This window comes from Cimex lectularius, unplaced genomic scaffold (genome assembly GCF_000648675.2).
Source record: "Cimex lectularius strain Harlan isolate CLEC.00 unplaced genomic scaffold, Clec_2.1 scaffold217, whole genome shotgun sequence".
Classification (NCBI taxonomy): domain Eukaryota; kingdom Metazoa; phylum Arthropoda; class Insecta; order Hemiptera; family Cimicidae; genus Cimex; species Cimex lectularius.
Window position 1 is genome coordinate 674,142 of NW_019392871.1, and position 22,239 is coordinate 696,380.

At 35.8% G+C, this 22,239-nt stretch overlaps 1 protein-coding gene across 2 annotated transcripts in view; it reads right to left on the reverse strand.

Moving 5' to 3' along the window:
* LOC106661479 (thymocyte selection-associated high mobility group box protein TOX-like) overlaps positions 1 to 16,708 on the reverse strand; it is a 216,008-nt gene extending 199,300 nt beyond the window's left edge. The window contains exon 1 of one of the 2 annotated variants that reach the window (XR_001339743.2): positions 16,393 to 16,708. Coding sequence is in view for 1 of the 2 variants with exons in the window: in XM_014384913.2 (XP_014240399.1) it covers positions 16,393 to 16,461 (69 nt within the window). In the remaining variant the exon portion in view is untranslated. The remainder of the gene's footprint in view (positions 1 to 16,392) is intronic. The other variant, XM_014384913.2, reaches the window with a different exon arrangement.
* Between the last annotated feature and the right edge of the window lie 5,531 nt (positions 16,709 to 22,239).

The following is a 22,239-nucleotide window of genomic DNA, read 5'->3' on the forward strand; positions in this document are numbered from 1 at the left end:
GAAGGGAAAAGTAATATAATGCAGCTACTGGGATTTGTATGCAGTTTGAATGGGACGGGAAAATCTGTCTATTGATCGTCGTGTGTAGTTGAAGCGAGAAGGAATACATTCTCCTCGGCCGGAGAATAATCTATCTAACCGTCAGAAACAGACCGGCTTTATATTTCCTCAAGTTGGAGTAGTGTTGAGATTAATGCCGAAATTTTACCGAGGGGAGAACGCCTTGAATTCGGATTTACGGAACGGTTGAGCTAAGAAATGCTTATCCTTATTTATTTAAGGCGCAGCCGTTTTTCCTGAAATTCTTCTGTTTCGGAATAGAAAATTCTATGCCTTCACTATAATTTCGCATGAGACAGATTGACCCAAACCTTACCGTCGCGAGATAAAACGGACCCTGAAATAACCGGCCACAATCAAGGAGATTCACTCCCAGGGCATCCGACCGAATCAGTCAGTTTACCACATGAGTACATCAAATTACCAATCGAACTTACCAACTTACCAAATTACCAACTCTAAAATAATGAACAAATATTACTACTATTTAGCAAAAACTACCATCTCCGTGTTAAACGACTGGTAGTCAGGAAGTACGGCTGTCCTGTACCACTGGTACTCCATGGTTCGTTCGATACCTCGCTATTGGAATACCATATTCAACATAGTAATTCAAAGTTTATAGATTGTACGTAAAGTAAATTTGTTTAAAATTTGAATGTTTGAATTTTCCAAAATGTTTCTGTAATATTATTATTATTATTTTATTTTATTTTATTTTATTTTTTTGACTGGGGCTTCCGACATCTAGGTCATTTCAGCCCCAACTAATTCTATATTCTATTTACCCTTTCAAACACTTTATTCATACAAATAAATACATTCATACACATATTATTATTATTATTTAAGCAATTTATTTTAGTTTTAGGGCTGGCAAAATATTGCCATTTCTTTCTTTACTTTGCATTTCATTGACATTATTTCGCGTTTTAAACCTACTAAACTCTTTTACTGTTTCTCTAGGCAAGTTGTGATGTTTTATGTTATAACGGTAACCAACTCTCTCTTTTCTTTAACCTATTGCTGGGAGATTGCTCGTACTCTTTGTACCTCAGAGCCTCCTCTATTGAGGTTAAAATAACACAAATAAAAAATACAAACACACAGAAATAATATAAACATAGATTCACTAATTTCGTGGTCCGTTTGACCAATTAATACATTACAATTAATCAAGGTTTTTAGTTGAGATAAAAAAGTGAATTCCGCTCGTGCCATTCTTAAAAACTTAATAAACTTAATTAATTGTAATAAACATAGATAGTGTGATTAGAATTAACACATTATTCCCTTCCATTTACGCTAATACATTACATTCACACACCCGACTTCGTTCATACTGGCCGTGGGTACTCGATATTCCTCGTAGTAATTGGGGTGAGTCCCTTCATTCACACTTTTATTCTTACAACCTCCGAGTACTAGATTTTTTTTTTTTTTGTTTTTAACGAGGGTTCGCAACAGCAGAAATTTTATCAACCCTCGGGGTGCCGGTAACTTTGAAAAAAATTGCAGGGCCGCTGGATTCGAACCCGGGACCTTCACCTTACAGTGATGAGCGCCGTGTCAACGCCTAAACGTTGGGGCCACCTACGCCCCCCTAGTACTCAATATTCCTGGGGTAATTGCGGATAAGCTCAGTTCATTCACACTAATAAATTCATTCTCAGTTCCCGAGAATACCCGATATTCCTAGGGACAATTGGGGTTAATCCCTTCATTTCACGCTAATAAATTACATGCACAAATTCATCGTGCTGGCGAATGTAATCATTGTTTGAGGAACGTCGCTGGGTGTTTTCTTTTCCACATCGCAGGTTCTTTGTGTATTTTAATGTGCCAATGGTACATGTACGAATATTTATATAATAGTACATCTAAAAAAAAACAATTTTTTTTCGTTTGATTTTCTACTGTTTAACCTCAATCATTATGATCCTTGTTCATTACGGCGAACAAAAATAGCAATTTTTAACTACCTTTTTTTGTTAAAATTATTTGGCTTATCCTTTTTCAGAAATGTCAGATAAAATTGAACGTCTCCTCGATAATAATCATTAGAAATTATTATGTAATATTTTCTTTAGACAAAACGAAGTTTTATGACTGATATCATCTTCCTATCTCAAATTAATTGATTTGGCAGTTTATTAAAATTATAACAATAAGACTGCTTATAATCAAAGTTAAAAAAGTATGTCGCAACTAATAATTATTTTGCTCTAGTAATTGCCATCTATTATTACAAAGCAGTCTTTAAAGATTTCTATAAAAAGAGCCAATGCTTTATTTTTAAGCACACAACAAAATCAAGTATATCTACTTTATTTAAAAAAAAAACAACGTAATTTTATATTAAGACAATATCGGGAATAAAATGAAAAAATTCATTTAAGAACACTTTTGCCTTTTATCTGGAGAGTATTTTAACTGCTATCTATGCAGTACCCATTAAACTCATATTTTATTTTTCTAAGGAAGATAAAGTGTCAGAAATACGGTTCAATTTAGAAAATATAGACTATTAAAAATAAAATCATTAGATCTTTTTATCATTTAAATTAGTTATAAATAAGTTCTTACAACCTACTAACTAAATTCATTCCGTATCTTTTTACTCACAATTATATTTAGCACACTTTACTGCCAAGATTGGAACTTATATGTAATAGTGTACTTATAAATTACATTCTATGGCAATGTAAATGCTATTTAAGGTTCTTGTTATCTGTTGGTTTGTATTTCTATTTATTAATTGAAATAAGCATCCAATAGATTTGTATAATCAATATGTGAGAAACGCTATTGGGTGATTTCTTATCTTTACCAAGTTCCATGTTTTTTAATAAATTTTGTAGCCATCCCAGATTCATTGATTAAAATAGGAATTCTGAGGAGTTAATTTCGAAAGACAATCTCTTCGGGCATCTGTTATATTTTATAATTAGTGTTCTTTTGACGATATGCTACGGTTAAATCGATTGCATCTGCTTCGTCCAAAGTGGAAAACGGGGCCGAGTTCAGTCGATCGGTCGAGCCGTGCAGTGCCGAAAGGACGCCCACTCAATCCGAGTGAAGAGCGCATACTTCCTGACCAGCTGACGCGTGGCACCTGGCATGACCTTCCAAGTCTGCCTTGAAGATCTGTAGAAAACAAATCACCTACTCTTTGCCCACGATTACGAGTCGATTTCCCTTTTCACGACCGGCTTCCAGGACGGACTAGTTAATAATTAACAACGGGCGTGATGGACGTGGAAATTTCACGATTTCCACCGGTCTTATTTGTAAAAACAACGGCAACAATGTTAGTGTTTACAGATTTCTTTAGATGCGACCGATCGTTTAAATTTCGAATCGTCTCAATCGCTTGTTATATGGACTTGTTACCTTCCATAAAAAGTATAATAGTGATTATTGTGAAATCTTTTCTTGAAATCTGCAGGGTAATGATCAACCCCTCTGCTTGCCAGTTTCAAATAATTTTGGTCGATCTTTTCTCGTATTTCGGTCCTTCGCGCTTAAATAAGACTTGCGAATGATGAAGGGCGTAAGACAACCACTACATAAACTTAGAACTGAAGCCGGCGATATGGCAAATGTGTCTGGTAGCAAACCCAGCTAGGACATGCGGACAAGGAAGACACGAAACATGTTCAACACCCCGCAGTCTTCAGCAAGAAACCTGATAATATTTTATGATGAGCAGCTTTCCTTTTGCACTGATAATTTTGTTTTAACTGGCACTTTTGAAATATATCCATTTTAGAATTTGTTTTCTAAAAACAATTAAACCCTATAAAATCTTAATTACAAAAGAGATTATTCAATAAACACGAAAAATGAAAATATGACGATTCTTATCTAGTTTAACAAGTTTAAACTCTGCGGGGTGATTGACCTATGGTTTGACCGTTTTCTATCGTTGTGGTCCGCCATTTTTCGCTGTTTGGTTCGTCAGACGTTCATCTTTAGTTGTGGTTTAGTTTTTAAAAAACCCAAAGACGTACATTACTATCCCACATATTACTGTCAAGGATTTTGATTGTTCTATCATATAATATTATTTTTAAAGAGGATCATCCCTGTTAGGGGTAAGTAAACTAATCCACCCCACAGGTATACTCTAAGTTGAAAGCTGGCCGAGAAAGGCAGGACCCGTTTTTTTGGTTCATTATGGTGAGTTTAAGTCATAGTCGACCATGAAGTAAGATTAAACTGTTTGCGAACGTAAATTTATTAGATCATCAAATTTTAAAAAATTACTGTGCGTTTGTAGTGCTTTTTTTGTTTGTTTATCAATTCTTGATTTGCTGGGAAGATAATTATAAAAAATGATTATAAACCAAACAATCTTTAATAAAAAGATTTATATTTTTCTTGCATTCTTATTTGGCTTTATTGTTTTATGCAGGATGTAAGATTAATAAATCTTTTTAAAGTAACGGGGTGCTGGGATTGGTACAAACATACCCAGACTCCAACCACCATGCTTTGCCATTGAAGATAACAAAATCCGAATAAAACAGCGAGGATAGGCGGACATTTTTGATTTGAATCGGCCAAACTACATATTCATTTAAGTTATCCGCTAGTAATACTTTAAAATGAAATTAGTTATTATATGTAAATTTTAGCATATAAATTGTGCCATATTAACCACTCGTAGGACAAACTTAGTCAGGTTCTCAACCCTTTCGCAGATATTCAACAGTTTTGTTTGCAACAAAAAAAACATGAAAAAGAGACAATAAATATAGCGAATAACCAAAGCAGAAAGTTGGACAAAATATATTCACTAAAACACCCGGAAAAAACAACAATATAGAAATTGTAAAACTCAACTTTAACCTAATAAAAAAGCGCAATTAAAGAAAAAAATCAACGTAAAATCATACAAAACACATAAAAAAGAAACAATAAACACAGTGAACTACCAAAGCAGAAAAATTACATTGAATTTTTCTTTTTCTGTGCTTTTTTATTAAGCTGAACTTGGGTTTTACAACTTCTGCATCGTTGTTCTTTTGTTTGTTTTGTTTTGCGTGGGCTTAGTGCACTTATTTTGTATAATTTTTCTGTTTCGTTGTTCGCTGTGTTTATTGTGTCTAGTTATACGTGTTTTTTAAATTTTTCTTTCTTTTTGTGCTTTTTTGTTAAAAGGGTTGGGAAATACATTTTACCTATGACAAAACGCTGATTTACTAGATTTACTCCACTCCCCTTTTTTCACACCGTCACCACTTTTTTTCCCATTTAGCATTAAATTTCTACATTTTGGTCCGATCTAATCTTTTGATAAAGCTATATCGCTGGAAAGTTTATTAAACGAAAAAGTTATGAAATTGGCTAAGTTCTACCGAGAATTTTTCCAACGAGGTTGGAAATATATTTTTTTAATAAATTTTAAATTTAGCAGTTTTTGTAAGATTTAGTGTTTTGTTTAAAATTAAATTGAAATTTCTAGAAGGGTGCGTTCTTAAAAAAAATGTAACGCTATTTTCAATGCTTTTTTTGGATTTCCCCAAAAATGAATATGTCCGAAAGGGTTGAGAATCAGACCATCGCATGTACGAACCTTTTGTTGCATTTGAGGTGTAGAAGTACCTGACGAACTTTGTCGTACGAGTTGTGAATTGTAAAGGGGAAAAAACTTTGTTCCACTACCAGTTAAGGTGCGGCGAAATTTCTAATATATTTTTATCGGTTTAGCGTTTATTTTTTAAGAAGGCAAGCTATTTTCGATGTTACGGTAAAAATCTCGATCAAGCACGTGTTATTTACGTTAATTCATATCGGATTCTGACACGGGATGAATTTGTCTGCGATATTACAGGTTGTATTTATTTTTATTTTTTTGTGTGTGAGAGGGTGAGGGTTCGGTTTGTTCGCTGGAGCCGGCTACACCCGCTGGAACAGCGCTCAAGACTTGGGGAACGCGGAGATCAATACGAGGCAAAAAGGGGAATTCTCATATGCAAATATCTCCCCCCTCCCCACATCACATTCGGTTGTAATTGCGGAAGTACATACTCACAACTTAGCCTCCTCCTCCTCCGCCTCCACCGCCCTCCCCGGCACAATCCGATCCCTCGTTTATCCTGGTTAGAATTTTAATTAATTTTCCAATTTCCTCGCCGGCTGGTATTAGAGGTTCAATTCAAAAGAATCAAACACTTTTAAAACGTGCAATTTACGATTTGAGATAGGGCCAGAATGTGCTGCGCTGCTGCTGTACATGCTGAATTTCACCGGGCGCTGAACGATAAAACTCCCTCCGCCCCCGCCAACCATTCCACATCATCAAAACGCAAAATCATTAAACTTAGGATAAAGTTTCTCTTGTATAATTTTAATTCTAATCTATTGTGCGAGATGTTCAGACTTCTTCATCCTTCTTAAAGCAATTTTTCATTGTTTATATAACTTTTAATCTAGACATTCTCATTATTAAGATGATTAAAGCAACTTCCTGTTGAAATAGTCTGATTTTTTCCTATTGCAACGAAGAAAATTTCATAATACTAAAATTATCGACATCCTTAATGATCAACATTTTGTAATTAAATGCTAATAATTTCATCACCATAAATTTGTACCGGTGGATAATGTTATTACAATTTAGGTTATTAAATGTTGCTTAATAGACTTGACAATTATTAAAAATGAAGAAAATCTAACACGGTAAATAACAACGGTTGAACTCATAAATGACTTATTCACGTAATCATCTTGGCACGGTCTGCTGGGTGAAGAAACAAATTACAACAATGTTAAATATATCTACAAATTGACTTAATTAAATTTTTAATAGATGCTTTCAATATTCATTGTAGGCCGACTCAGTCCCAACATTTCCAAGAACTGTAGCATCCATATTATTATTTTCTTTTTTTATATTTAAAAAAAATTATTTATTTTTTTTAAGAGGGTTCGCAACAGCAGAGGTCATCTAAACCCTCAGGGTGCCGGTGTTTTTGANTTTTTTTTTAAAGCCCATTTGTAAGCATGTCGGGTTGGAATTCAGGGCCGCTGGATTCGAACTCTGGACCTTTACCTTACAGAGATGAGTGCAGTGTCAACGCCTAAACCGTTGCGGCCACCGACCCCCCTAATCCAAATTATTCTAGAGTAAAAATTTGGTCGACATATCCAACACTTTCTTATGCCTTTTGCTTGTATTGGTTACGCAATGGCACTTGTATAACTGCCTCACATTTTGTAAAGATCTATTACATATTAAAATGATAAACGTTAAAGAATTTGGATAATGTACATATTAAAGTCTGTAACTGATGAAAAAGACGAAACAGATTCAAAACTAACCGCGAATTAAGATAAATTTTTTACAAAAATTGTATTTAGTAAGAAAATATATTAATTGTAGTCAATAGATGTACCAATTCTTGATATTAGCCCCGAATAATATAGAGTACTCAGTATTAGCAGTATTAAGGTGTTATTACAGTATTAATAAGTATGTATCTTCAACACGCACTGAGGAATATCGAATATTCCGGTGGGGGGAAGATGAATATGACCATACTTCGAATTTTGTATTAGGCCTTGTGTTTATATTACTTTTTGGAATGAATGTAATTTATTAGCGTGAAAGAAATGGGTTGCTTAACCCCGCCCCGAGGAATATCGACTACTCTAGTAGAGTGAATGTGACCAGAATTCTATGTTTGTGGTGATTTATATATATGTATTGTATGTCTTATATGTATTCTGTAATTGACAACCTGAGGTAGAAGAGAGAGGTGGGCATTTTAGAATAACCACTTAGTTTTCATTTAAAAGCAGAGAGTCAGTAACATATCGAGCATCTGGCTGCAAATTGAAAAACACGCGTGAAAGACCAGGAAAAAAAATTACAAACACGGAGAGGGGCGGCGATGACCTCGACTGTTTGTTGACCCGTAAACTTCCCAAATTATGTGTATGATGTATTGTATTATTTGTATATGTATATTATTAGTCATACTTTCCTCGGCTTGATTTTTTCTGAAATGTTAGAAATACTTCATCTTTGAAGATGAAGCATCATCAGGAGAAGGCCATCAGCGCTAAGTATACCGTTAATATTCTGTGACGAAAAATAATGACAAACAAGAAGACCTCGCTCAAGAGAAAAAGAAGGTGATATTCAACAGCACCCTCAGATTTGTACAGTGCGCAAGATTATATTTATTTGGAAGAAACAGAAAATCTACAGAAAATTTTTAGGCCGAAACTACATGAACGAGTAGTACGACAAACTACGAGGTGTGTATGGTCTTAATGGCAAGGGGTGAATTGTCCACCGTGGAGACAGGACAGATCATATGCTTCTTATGCAACGACAACTCCCAGAGGAAGCTTTCACCACGGGAGTGTGCCCTGTTCTAAGAGAATTCCGCCAGAAGTACTTTGGAAAATGAAGCTGGATAAAGAAGTCATTGCAATCCTTAAAGGAACGTATAACTGCGGGAATCTTTGGCGTACCTTATTCATGCTCGACATTACCGAAAATATCTGATCAACCACTTCAATTTGTAAAATCAAATAAGCTTATGTAACAAAAATAGGTGCATAAGTGTAAGGCAACTAGACTAGGCCATTGACAATAATAGCATTTACGAAATGTAAAATATATGAACTCTAGTGTAAATAAAGCGTTCATTCATTCAAATAATCCGAATTTGCCTTAGAATTAACGTTTGTATATAAATCCAACGGTCTGAAACCTTAATCTTAGACTTGAATGTACAGGATTGCCCAGGTCGACCCGGAGGATCGTTCGGCACGGAAAAAACAACCGGGGACGTCGACAACCGATTATTAGGGTGCTTTCCCCTCTAATTGCTAGGAATTTGGCTAGGATGCGGCCGGGAATCCTTTCCCTCGAAAACTGTTCGAACACAACGGCTAAAACCGCATCTTCTATTCTTTTTTTGGGATTTCGACTATTCCATCACACGATGTGTGCGTACCATTTCGCCGGGATCGTTTGGCGCCGGGCCATCGTCAGCGGGACTATCATCATAAATTAATGGGGGAGCAGTTCCAAAAGCAAGTTAAAAAAAAAAAAATATGAAGCTATAAATACTCTGCATTTGAATGAACTTAACGGAATAATCTAAATTTTTGTTATCTCGAATGGTCTCGAGCTCTCGTGAATCTTCATGTCGATTAGAACATTTCCAACATAGAACGATATTTCTTAATCGCTCTAATTTAACTTGACAAGCTTGTTAGGGGGTTTTCTATCATGGTGAATGTTATCTTTAAATTACAAAGCTGTTAACACAAAACAACAATGACTTCGAATCAATGGATTTCTTTTATGTAGAACATAAAGAAATTTGTTGGGTGTCGAATCAGATGGCGAAACGTCATTCCAAGCACAACAAATTTGCTTCGCAATTGATTTAAATTGTCCGATGATTTCGTCTATTTGGGCGACCGATTGGTAAACAGTAAAGAAATATCTTTTTTGGTACTGACCGACATACATAAGACCGTTAACCCCTTCTTTCAACCTGCAATACTAAACAAACGACATTTTCTAAAGTATAATGGAGCTATAAATTGGATCAATCAGTTCAATCATCATTTGTGAGATTTCTGTTCAAAGCTGTTTGGTCGTTGCCGATCACTAGTTTATGTCAGACGCGTTTCGCAATTTTAGCAGAGAGTTTGAAAGAAGAGCATGTAGGTAGATCAGTAAGATAAGAACCAACAAGACTACAAGATACTGATGGTCTCATTAAACCAATAAGAAATAATAATAAAATTGGAACAAGAAACTCATTATAAACCCTGAAAACATGTATTCTTACTAACACATGAACAAAGTGAATGACAGGACAGGAGGGACTTTCACACTATTCATCCACGATCTAAAGATTTGAGATCATTTACCTCACCCGAGGATTATCGAATCTGACGACCAGACTTCTATGTTCATGGTTACGAATTATATGTTTTTTAGTTATTCAGTAGTTGTCAACCTGAGATACAAACAGGGCGCTGGCATTTTAGGATATCGAGGTAGTATAAAAAGTAGAGAGTCGGCTCAAATGGCTGCAGTTTAAAACAAAATTCGCGTGAAAGACCAGAAAAAGAAAGAAACATCAAGAGGACCAGGGATGACTTAGCGGTTTGTGGGCCCATAAACCTCCCAAAACTCCAATTTCACATATTCATATAACATCATTTTTATCTTAAATTTTAAGCCTAGTATTTTAGGATATCGACGTAGAATAAAAAGCAGAGAGTTAGCAGCCAGTTCGAGATGCTCAAATGGCTACAGTTTTAAAACAAAAATCACGTGAAAGACCAGAAAAAGACAGAAGAAACCTCTAGAAAGCCTTGGATGACCTCAGCTGTTTGTAGGCCCATAAACCAAGAAAACCTCCGATTTTACATATTTATATAACATCATTTTCACTTAAATTTTAAGCATATATTACATATATAATATATGCTATAACGTATATATATAATCTTAAATTTTAGACCTTATTTAGACGCTTATTGACGTCCTGTTAAATTTTTTTCTTTAAACTCAGGCGGTAGGAATGCACATACCAAGTTCGTTAACAGTATGAGATCTACTTTTTTTACACCACTGACAAAACTGTCGAACGTTACTTATTTTTGCACTTGTATATATATCAACTATTTATCGAAACATTATACTTTATTATAAGTGAATCAACAATCATATATTGATAGTTTCGTATATTTTTGTTAAAAAAGTATAAAAAATTAAAGCCCTCTCGTACAGGTAGGTTTAACGTGTAAATATTGTTCCTCTGGCGTGACAATATCAGTAGGGTGCCTTGACCACTAAGCCACCCGGTCCCAAAATGAGTATTTATATTGATAAAAAAATTATTTTACAGTAATTCGATTCCGTTAGATTGATCAGAACACTATGACACATCCGCGTAAGCGCCTCGGAGGCAAAGATTTCTATTAGAATCGTGTCCTTCAACACGATTGGACAGGAAGAAATAGCCTTTCATTGCATTGGCTTTTTTATTTGGAATGGCACAGGGTCACGTTATAATCGTTTTATAACAAACTAATAAAGAAAATTCGTAAGGTCAATTGGTTGTACAGTCTTCTGCCAGACAAAATGAAAGGAAAAACAAACCCTTTTGAAAAAGAAATACAAAATCGTACTTATTTTCTGTGTACTAGTTGAATTTGATAAGAATCGTAAACATATTTGGGCGTTTCAACGTAGAAAAACAATAATTGCACTATTTCACAACATATCGAAATGTATGAAAAATATTGGGCAAGCAGAAAATAAAAACAAAACGAAAGTATTTTACTTACCAAACAATCTTAAAAGGTTTACACATTATCATTCCCTGAGAATATGTCTGGTATTATTTCTTTCTTTGTTGTTTAAGATCGAGAAATAAATGTCTTTTTACGCCTAGTCGAACAATGGGAAAATGTTAGCAACAGCGACTGTTTGGGTTTAAATGATTCTGAGATGACAAGTGTGAGGATAATTTTCTTCCGCAGATCATGGAGGCCGAGGAACCACTGTTATCTTTAATAAAAATAACCCATGGGTTACCTCGACGCTAGATGCCACCAAGATTAACTTTAAGTTTTAGGACAATTCAGCCCATGATAAATGTCAATTTTTTTTACTGTTTACTGTATAAAAAACCAATGACAAAGGAGGAATGTCGAACCACCTTTGACTGCACCAAACCATGGGCATCTCTGACTAATAATCTATGCATTTTGAAAATTAAAATTATACTGTTTACTTTACCATTTCGACTGAGATAAATGAACAAGAAGACTCCATGACAACGCAAGGTCTCGCACTTCATTGGTGACGGTGCAAAAGTTGTTGCACGTCTGACAGTGATTTGCCACCTCATTCGCAAGACATTGACATTACCATTGTCACGATCCGGCAAAAGTGCAAAAAAACGGGCGATAAACGATAATTTTTTATTTATTATTTTTTAAATTAAGATTATTAAGAAACACGTGTTTTTTTATTTTATAAAGAGTTAGTTTATTTCTCATTTTATTTTTTCCCTCTATCCTAAATAGCTCGAAATGCTATTTTTTACGCAGATCAACAGCAAACCCTAACAAAAAGTATAGTCAAATTAGAACTAATTATAACAGTAGTAAAATAATATTTTCATAGTTTACATTTTTATCAATTATTTTATGGTTAAAAATTAATAACATTCCCCTAGCAGTCTCGCCTACTTCAAAATTAGTCTCTGTTTTTTTTTGTTTAAAGAATTACTGGTAAACTTAGTAATATATATTGTTTCTAAAATTTTTCTCTTATGTTTATTTTGTTGTATATCTAATATGGTGGGATTTTTTTATGACAGCTTAGTTTTTGATTTGTATGTTTTATGTGGAATGACAGTGGTGTTAGTTTTATCATTCTTATATATTATGTCATTTAAATGGTTTTGAATTATATTACCTAAATTTTTGGGTTGGCCTACGTAGTTTTTTTTTTTAAATCTATGCATTTAATATTATAAATAACATTGTTTTTGTATTTACGATCCAATTTACCTTTTATGGGAGGGCAAACATTAGAAATTTTATCTTTAGTGTTAAAACCTAATTGGATGTCACCTACACCATATCGCCAAATCGGCTCTTGTTATTGTATCTGTTAAGGATGGGATGTATTTAAGAGAGCCACCCCAATTTTTTTCAGTTCCCTTTATTTTTTATATTGTTATCAAGTGATGAATTTTTTGTAGGAGTATTACATTCTGAGGAGTTATTTTTAATATTTTTTATTATTATCATTTTTTATACGAAAGTTTTTTTTTTGGTACTAAAGGGGTATGCATTCATTGTACTGATGTTTCAAAGTTTTTGTTTGACAAAAGGCAAAAATTCTTCATTAGAAAGGCTGAGGGCTCTGTAGATTAAATTTTTTATTAAATTAATTTTTAAATGGCAAGGGTGATTTGATCGATAATTTAACAACCTGTCAGAAAATGTAGGTTTGGTAAACTAGAAAAATTTAAGTTTATTTTTCTGTTTAATTATTGCAACATCCAAAAAAATTATTCTATTATTTCCTTCAATTTCCTTTGTGAATTTAATGTTTTTTCAATCCTGGATTTAGGAAGATTAAAAAGATTTCTAGTTTGTCTTTTTCTATTATGAAAAAAAAATCATCTATGTAGTTGTATATTATTGAAAGCTGTTCAATACTGTCCTTTATTGCTTTGGTAATTATGCGATTAATCACCATCATAACTAATTAACTGACAAAGATCCACCCATTACAATTCCATAAATTGTGAACAAATTTTGTTATTGTATAAAAAAAAATATTATTACAAATTTTGAGGCTTTATAAGAATAAAATTTTACTTTATATGTAGTATGATTTTGAATTTTAGACCAATTGTTTTTTTATAATTTCATATGCTAAATTGAGGGGAATGTTTGGAAACATAGACAGAATGTCAAAAGGGACCGAAACTTGTGAATTATTTATACTAATGTTTTTTAGTTTTTTTTATCAACTCAAACTTATTTAATGTCATATGTTTTTAAAATGTGATGAGTTTTTCTAAGTTCTAAGGGGTGAATGTTTTTATGAAGTTTAATTAGGCTATAAGTTATACAACTCTAACTATATAACTCCCGAAAATAAAACCAATTAACCACTCATGATGGTATTCCCCCAGAACCAATGGCCTAATTAAACTTCATCAAAGTATTGATATTTTGATAATTTTTAAGAATTTTATATTAATGTAATGGATTAATCTATTTTCGAGGGCCAGAAAGATTATTGATCTCCATCTTTCTTTGATCGTTTCTTAGAGTTGTTATTATTAAAATATGTATAAATACTTGGTAGATTCAGATTAATTAGTTTAATCAATGCTAGAGTCAAGCATAACATGGAATCAGCATACATGACTGAACGACAAGATCTAAAGAGTCGCTAATGTCTATTATACAAATTTATAAGACGACAATCCGAGCTATCGATCAAAATTAAACTTAAAATTTACAAAACTCTACTACAACCGATTTGGACATACGGAGTAGAACTGCAGGGCACCCTAAAATTTCCGATATCCAACGTCTCCAAACCTTTCAGTCTGAAGTCCTCAGATCTATTATAAATGCAACATCTTAGGTCTCCAATACACTACAGAACGAATTTAAAACCCCATTTTTTCAAAAATTAATTGATTCACAATAATCTTTCCCCTCACCCCAGTAGTCTCGACCAAGCCTTGTGTAACAGAACCTATCCCTACAATCTCATAAGGCTTCTTAAGAGGAAATGTCCCCGCGACCTCCTTTCTGAGGTGTAGGTAGTAAAGTTTATTTAATGAAACTGAAAAAAATAATATTGTAATAAATAATTACTCCCTTGAAATAAGTGTGTAAATCTATGTATCACCAAACTAAATAATGTAATTGCAGATTTTAATAATATTCCAGGCTTAGACCATTTTCATATGATTCGTGTGTTCGGTGGGTTTCTAAAGTCTACCTTATGGGGAAAATGTGAAAAAAATGGCCGTTATAAAGTCATTTATTCAAGACAGAAAGACCTCTGTTAGACTACTTTTAGTTTGAAATCACGTTGGGCCGACTGCGAGTTGATAAACTGTTGCCAGCAGTTTGTTGGAATTCATCATCACTTGCCGGCCTGTTCTCACGTTCAACCATCGGCCCCACGCCACATTTTCCTATTTCGATTTTGTTCAACGATTCAAAAATTGTTCTAAATTTTACAATTTTTGAAATCGAACATCGATTAAATCGTCCGAATGGTTTGAGGTAGCCTATTTGTATCTTAACTCGGATTGGGGGACGAAGTAAATTCTATTATTAGTTATTTCGTTATTGTTGTAATTTTCAAAATATTTCAAATTAACATTGATTCGGTTTCAATCACCCCCTTAGAACTTAGAAAAACTCTGCAGATTTTTAAACAAATCCCATAAACCGTAATAACTCATATTACATTAAATAAGTTTGAGTTGATAAAAAAACTAAAAAACATTAGTATAAATAATTCACATGTTTCGGTCCCTTTTGACATTCAGTCTAAATGAAGAAGAAGTATTAAGGTAAAATAAAGAATTAAAATTGGACAAAACAAAAAGGCTGCTTTTGGTTTAACTAATCCCTATTTTTGGACACTTCCGACCTAGTATGAACAAGTACGAGCTGCTTATTTTTTATATTCATGAGCTGATTTCCAAAAAAAGACAAGAAAATATTAAAAAGTAAATATTACGCTTACATGTTGTTTGGAAAAATTGTTTGAAAATGCGATATAATAATAATTTTGACGGCAAGCCAACTGGTCCTTTTTTAAAACAAACTAGTAAAAAACACTCGCAACACGACGCACAACGGTGACACATCTACACTGAAAACACACACTTTGAGCCTTGAAGATGATCTAAATAAAGTTCGAAACGTTGGCACGATAAAGAAAATGTTTTTGTAAACATCACACAAGACCTCATCTCACGATCTTCAAATAACTGGTAAAAAAAAACAACGACACATCTACACAGAAAAGACACACTTTGAGTGAATACTTTGATTGAACCTAAAATTTCTATATTGTGTACGTCATTGTATAAATTCATATTCATAAGTTATAGATATATTTATATAATTTACGCCATGTTTATAAATCCCAGGCCCTGAAGATGGTCTCAATAAAGATCGAAACGACCGATAAACAAAATGTTTGTCTAAACCTACATCTAAATATTACACGCTAGTAAAAATTTCATTTTAAAGGTGTTTCGTCTCCTTGTGGGATTTACTTATTGCAATTATCCCGCTTAATCGTGACCAATGAAAATTTTTTAAAAAATTGTCGGGGGCGTAGACAACGTCAAGAAAAACAGCCCCGAATCTGATATTTTTCTGTTAGAGTGGCTAGCCTGTCGAATTTTTTAACGAAAAAATTTAACCTAAGATTTTATTTATTCATTTCCACTATGACTATGAGTGTAGAATGCAATACAAATAGTTCATGTTTTAATTTAATTAATTTCATGACTGAATTTTCTCTAAAAATAAATTGACTTTAGGAATGTAAAAAGTTCGATTTGTAGACTTTCCTAAATTTTTTCTAGTTAATAAAAAAAACGATAGGTAGTCGATGCGTGGAAGGGCCGAGAGGCATGCGTTTTAATGTAAAGGTGAAGAAGAAAAATGATCATAATGGAGAAAAAGAGTGAAGAATGACAAATGATTGCATGAAGGGGGTGGGTTGCTTGTGCACCGGCTCGACTCGTGGCGGGCTAACTTAAACCGACTCACCTTGTACAGATACTGGTCGAACATTCTGCAGACGTCCATGTCGGATCCGATGCAATATGTGGCTTCCATATTTTCACAGGAGCCGATGGGTCTCTCGGGAAGCGCCAATTCCACTGGAGGCGGGGGATGCGGTCTGGTCCGTCACAGTCGCTCGCGCAAGATCGGGTCGTTGCACAAAAGCAAAAAAAAATAATTTTCGCGCGTTACTTATTGCGGGCACATATCGCTAACATGTCACACAAGAAATCGTATTTCGAAGGTCGGCGCAAGAGATCCTCACTCGGCGGAAGTCGAACGGGGAATGAGCGGGGAACCGGGTGGAGGTACAGGCCTGCCACACAATCACAACCCCACCCCCTTTGGTGATACTCGCCTCCAAACACGCCCTCTCCCCGCGCCACAAAATTACTAATACTAAAAATAATACTCAACAATTATGCAAAAGTACCATATGAAGACTTTTTCCATCTACGTTAAACATTTTTAAACTTAGTTTAACTTAGACTCCTATCAAGTGCTTCTGACTTACCTCCTGCTCTTCTTCTTTCGTGTAAAAAACCCTTCCTGACGGTAGCCATACGCGGACAGGAAACCCTCAAGAAAATAGCCTCCCAGATTTCCCTGGGAATTTCCTCTACCTAACCCGTGCTCACACAGAGAGGATTTTCATCAAGGAAATCCTGAAGGTAAAGGTCTAGTTTTTTGTTGACTGGTGGAGGTTGTTGGTTATTCTCAGCGTAAGAGAAGTTATTCTCAAAGAATTGAATTTTGTTCGGGATTTCCCTCCCAACGTGCGGAAGGACGCCACAACAAGTTGAGGAATTATTGAAAGCTTGGAAACTTGGACTGATAGGCGAACCTTGAGGAAATTCCGCTCTTATATAGCGACCTTTACTCTATTTCTCTGTCGCTCCTTTCTCTCTCTCCCTCTCTCTCTCTCTCTTTCTTTCTCTCTCTCTCTCTATCTATCCATCGATCTATCTATCTATCTATCTATGTATCTCTCCCCCATCTCTTTCTCTGTAGCCATACATGTACAGAAAATCCTTAAGGAAAAAGCCTCCCGGATTTCCCTGGGAATTTCCTCTACATAACCCGCGCCCACACCAAGAGGATTTTCACCAAGGAAATCTTCAAGGCAAATGCCTAGTTTTGTGTTGAGTAGTGGAGGTTGTTGATTGATCTCACCGTTTTGGCCTCAAGGCGGAAAAGGAATTGAATTTTGTTCGGGATTTACCTCCGAACGCGGCCTGTAGGACGCCGCAACACTTGTTGAGGAATTACTGAAACGTTGGACTGTTCAGGCGAACCTTAAGGAAATTCCGCTCCTCTCTCTCTCTCTCTCTCTCTCTCTCTCTCTCTCTCTCTCTCTCTTTATGTAGTCATATATGTACATGAAATCCTCAAGGAAAAAGCCTCCAGGTTTCCTCTTCCGAGCCCGCGCCCACACACCTAGAGGATTATCTCAAGGAAATCCTCAAGATAAATGCCTAATACTCTGTACACATTGAGGAATTCCTCAAGGCTTGGACTATTCAGGCCGAACCTTGAGGAAATTCCGCTCGTGGCTATCTTTTCTCTCTTACATTTAGTTTTTCATGGAAGTGTTTTAGACCCCAGTATATTTTCATAACAAATTCTTACCTCTTTTTCACATTTTTATAGTAAATCTTATCAGTTGGCCCAAATAATTAATTTGCAACCCAAAACCTTTTACCACAGGCCATGTTTCACGAAAACCATTTTTTCTTAATTGATCTTGAGATTTAATTTTATCCTTTATTATTTACATTACATTTCATAAATTCATCTACCCTCTTTTCAGCGTTGTCAGCGAATCTTAGACGAATTTTTCATCAAGTAGGTCAGCACTATATGATTGACAACGCCCCTTCCAAAAAAGTTTTTGAACTTCAATATTTTATGAAATTTCTCCTTGTAAAAACCCATCACTGAAAACGGTGAGATGCCGGAACACGTCTGACCGACAAAAACAGCGAAGGTAGACGGACCAAAATGATTGGCAAATGACCGAAGAACAGATTCAATACATTGGTATACACTTGTCCAAAGCCGGATTTGATGTAAACTAGTGGAAGTGAGATTGAATTACCGATAAATTTCAAATACTACACATATTCTTCCTAAAACAGAATAATTTCAAGAATGGCTCCAGTTCTGTGGTACGGTTATCATCGTTTCATTATTAATAAGTTATAATATTACCTAGTTTCTAGTTGTGAATTATTTAAAAATCTCTGTACAAGCAATTTGAATAAATGTGGCCAAAAATATGTGTATTTAGATGATTTAAAAAAAATACTAATTAGCATTAGAAGTTAGTAAAAGTATGGATTTTCGTATGGATCATAAAGATTACTGGATACATACATTGGCATACATTTATCCCAGAATTACTACAGACAGTTAATTTTATGTTATTTTTGTGACATTCATGAGGAAAAATATTGAAATCTTAATATAAAGAACTCTCTTTTGTAAAATGTTATTACAAATTATGTGTTAGTTATTTGCGGAAAATTGTGGTTTTATTTGTAGAGTAAAAAATTGTATTATAAATGAATATATTTTATATTTGTCAACTGTGTTAAATAGCGTTATCCACTGTGTTACTGAAATGCTAAACTGCTATTTTCGCCGGTGAACTGAGAAGGGGGTGTGCATCATAAGTTAATTTTGTGTGCCTTTGTGGTTAGTTGTGCATGATGCATCTTGGGCAACAATTGCACCACTATCGAAAAACGTTTAGCGCCTCTTGGGGGGAAAAGTGCATTTCTGTTACCTTTTACGTGTCGCAAGTACGACAAAATCGAAACGTTAAGTATATTTAACGACACGTCTGACATTTTAGGGAGAAAGATCAGTCTTCTGAAACGCTTCGTCGTGCTTAATTGACTTAACACGCCTCGTTAAAACCAAATCCATTTTTTTAAACCTAAGAAAATTTCAAATTGCTTGTCATATAAATTTTAAACATGTACAACTCGTATATTTCATAATTTCGTTTATGACCGACGTGGTATAAAACCTCATGGATCGGAGATACATTACTTTCCTTATGGTCTATAAATGGCCAAGATTGCCTGTCAATAAATAATCCCTTATCCAATTACTCAACATCTTAATAATTAATTAGTTATAAAAATATCCATTTGATCATAATTATGACCACCAAAGAGGGAAAAGATGCTGAAATGCGTTTTAGGTTTTGAGATAACGACCGTCTTGCTTAAGTAAAACCATCTGGAGTCATCATTTTAATCCCTGCGCACGTACGCTCAGAGTAAAAGGATTTCTAAGCCACACATGGGCAATATTGAACAAATTCAATAGAAGCTAATAATGGTTTAAGATTTTATGCGTTGGTGAGAAGAGAAATTTTATCGATAAATTCTCATCATATTGATGTTTTAATCACGGTTTCTTACGGTTTCTAAGGCAAAGAAACCAATCATGATAAAAGTATAACAATTAATGATAAAATGGCATTTAAGATTTTATTTGTAGGCCAACCAAAAAATGTACAACAACAATTCCCTGCTTGAAATGTCTCAATCAACAATAGGCTGGTCGATTAAAGCATCAGATGTGCGGTGATTAGTGACCGTTAATCGATATTTATTTAGAAATCGTGAGATGCGGTCTGGTGTGATGTAGGTTTCAGAAAAACATTTTCTTTATCGTGCCAATGTTTCGATCTTTATTGAGATCATCTTCAGGGCCTGGGATTTACAAACATTGTTTACATATTACAATTACATTTTGGATGTGGAAAAGTGAATTTATACAATGCAAAATATATTTTATATATTCAATCAAAGTATTTCTACTCACTCAAAGTGTTTGTCTTCTGTGTAACTGTGTCATTCTTGCGTGTCGTGTCGAGAGTGCCAGTGAGATTTTGCTATTTTGTGTTTATATACGTTGGATTTTGAAGGGGTTGGGAAGGATGTCGGTATAGAAAAGACATTTTTGTATAAGGCGTCGGCTAAAGATGATCTCAATAAAGATCGAAACGTTGGCACAATAAAGAAAATGTTTTTCTGAAACCTACATCACACCAGACCGCATCTAACGATTTCTAAATAAACATCAGATCAATGATAAAGAGTGAAGGTAACATTACGGACTTTTCGCTTTATGTAATATTATGACATATTCGAAGTATTGACAATACGCAGGGCTACAACGTTCGATATTCCGTTCCCGATTACTCATCGTCAACAAGACAAGAGGATCTTTAACGTCCGCACCTAGCCTATACGGCTTTATCGGACTACGTACCCGGATAGCCAAGTAGGAGTAGTTAGCGTGGGCACCCGCTGAAACTACCCGCCGTCATAGGCTCCCTTTCTTCGCAATAGCCCTTCATGGGTTCGGAAGCCCAGGCGAGCTCTCGCAGGCTCCCGCAAGTGCCTGTTACTACTCAAGGGTTGTTCCTACACCCACTCCGGAGCTTGTTAGAGTCTTCTCCCACACGAGTTCGGTGAGTTGGTGACTATGAGGATAGTTAATCAAGTCAATCTCCTCGTTGGTTGCCCTTTGGTGAGCGACGGGGACCCTAGAATATAGAGCCAACCGCCGCCCCCAGACCCAAGAGACATTACTCCGCCACTATGCTCAGGCCACTTTGGAGAAATGTGATCGGTACAATACCAATCTTTTTTCTTTGCGGTTTCCATTTGGTATTTGTATTTGCGGTTTCCATTTGATTTTATTTACTTTGCGGTTTCCATTTGGTTTTATTTACTTTGCGGTTTCCATTTGGTTTTATTTACTTTGCGGTTTCCATTTGGTTTTATTTTTCTCCGTGGCCAGGCCAGCAGCGAGGATTTCAGAGATGAATGGATGGACCGAAGTCCCTTACACACGCTCGACTTCTCTTGGTAATAAAGGCCAGGTGAAGAAAATCATCTCCCCTTCTGCGGCATCGCGCCGAAATCCACAAGGCTTCTCCAGTCGACTTACTCTCGGGACCCCTACCGAGAGCTATTCCTCAGCGATTATACCCTAAAAATCGCACATCGAGGAAACAAATGAGAGAACCCTCACTCTCAAAGACAACATTCTTTAACATAGTCGACCACACGGGAGAATCTTCCCTCTGCGGAATTCTGAACGAGATCCTCCAGGGAGCGACCCCACACTCAGTCCTCTATCGCCCGCTTCCGAGCACCCACACCTCTTCTGCGGTATCCTACCGAGATCCTCCAAAGGGCAACTCCCCGCCGGCTTATTCCCTCTCAGTTCACCTCTGAGATTCTTCCGTCAATGACGGGAAGGGGGAGGTGCACTACTTCTCCCCCGATGCTAGATCGACAGCGGTCAAACGTTCGGGCTCAGACCCCGGGGACACCTGTCTTGGGCCCCTGTCCGAACCTCGAAGACCTCCCCGCCGCCGTCCGCCAACACTATCTTAGCCGGTCGCAAGAGCAACCCTTCTTCTGCGGCATCTCCAATAAGATCCTCCAAGGAGCAGACGCCCATCACACAAGCCAGTTTCACAAACGACCGCCGGGACCAACCGAACCTCTTCGGCATCTCTTACGAGACCCTCCAAGGAACGAGCGACCCAACAGCCGCGTATTTGCTACACCCCATCCATCGATTCGTGAGATTTGCAGGTCTCTTTTTGTTCAGCCTCCTAGGAGACCTTAACAGTGGCGCCACGAGAAGGCAAAAGCCTGCGGGGGCGGGATAGGTTATAAGTTGCACGTCACCGCACGACCCCATCCTCCTGTCCAACGCATCACGCGGACGGTGTGGATGACCACCAAGACCACCCTAACCATCACTAAACGTTCGATATTATACAATTAATTAAGG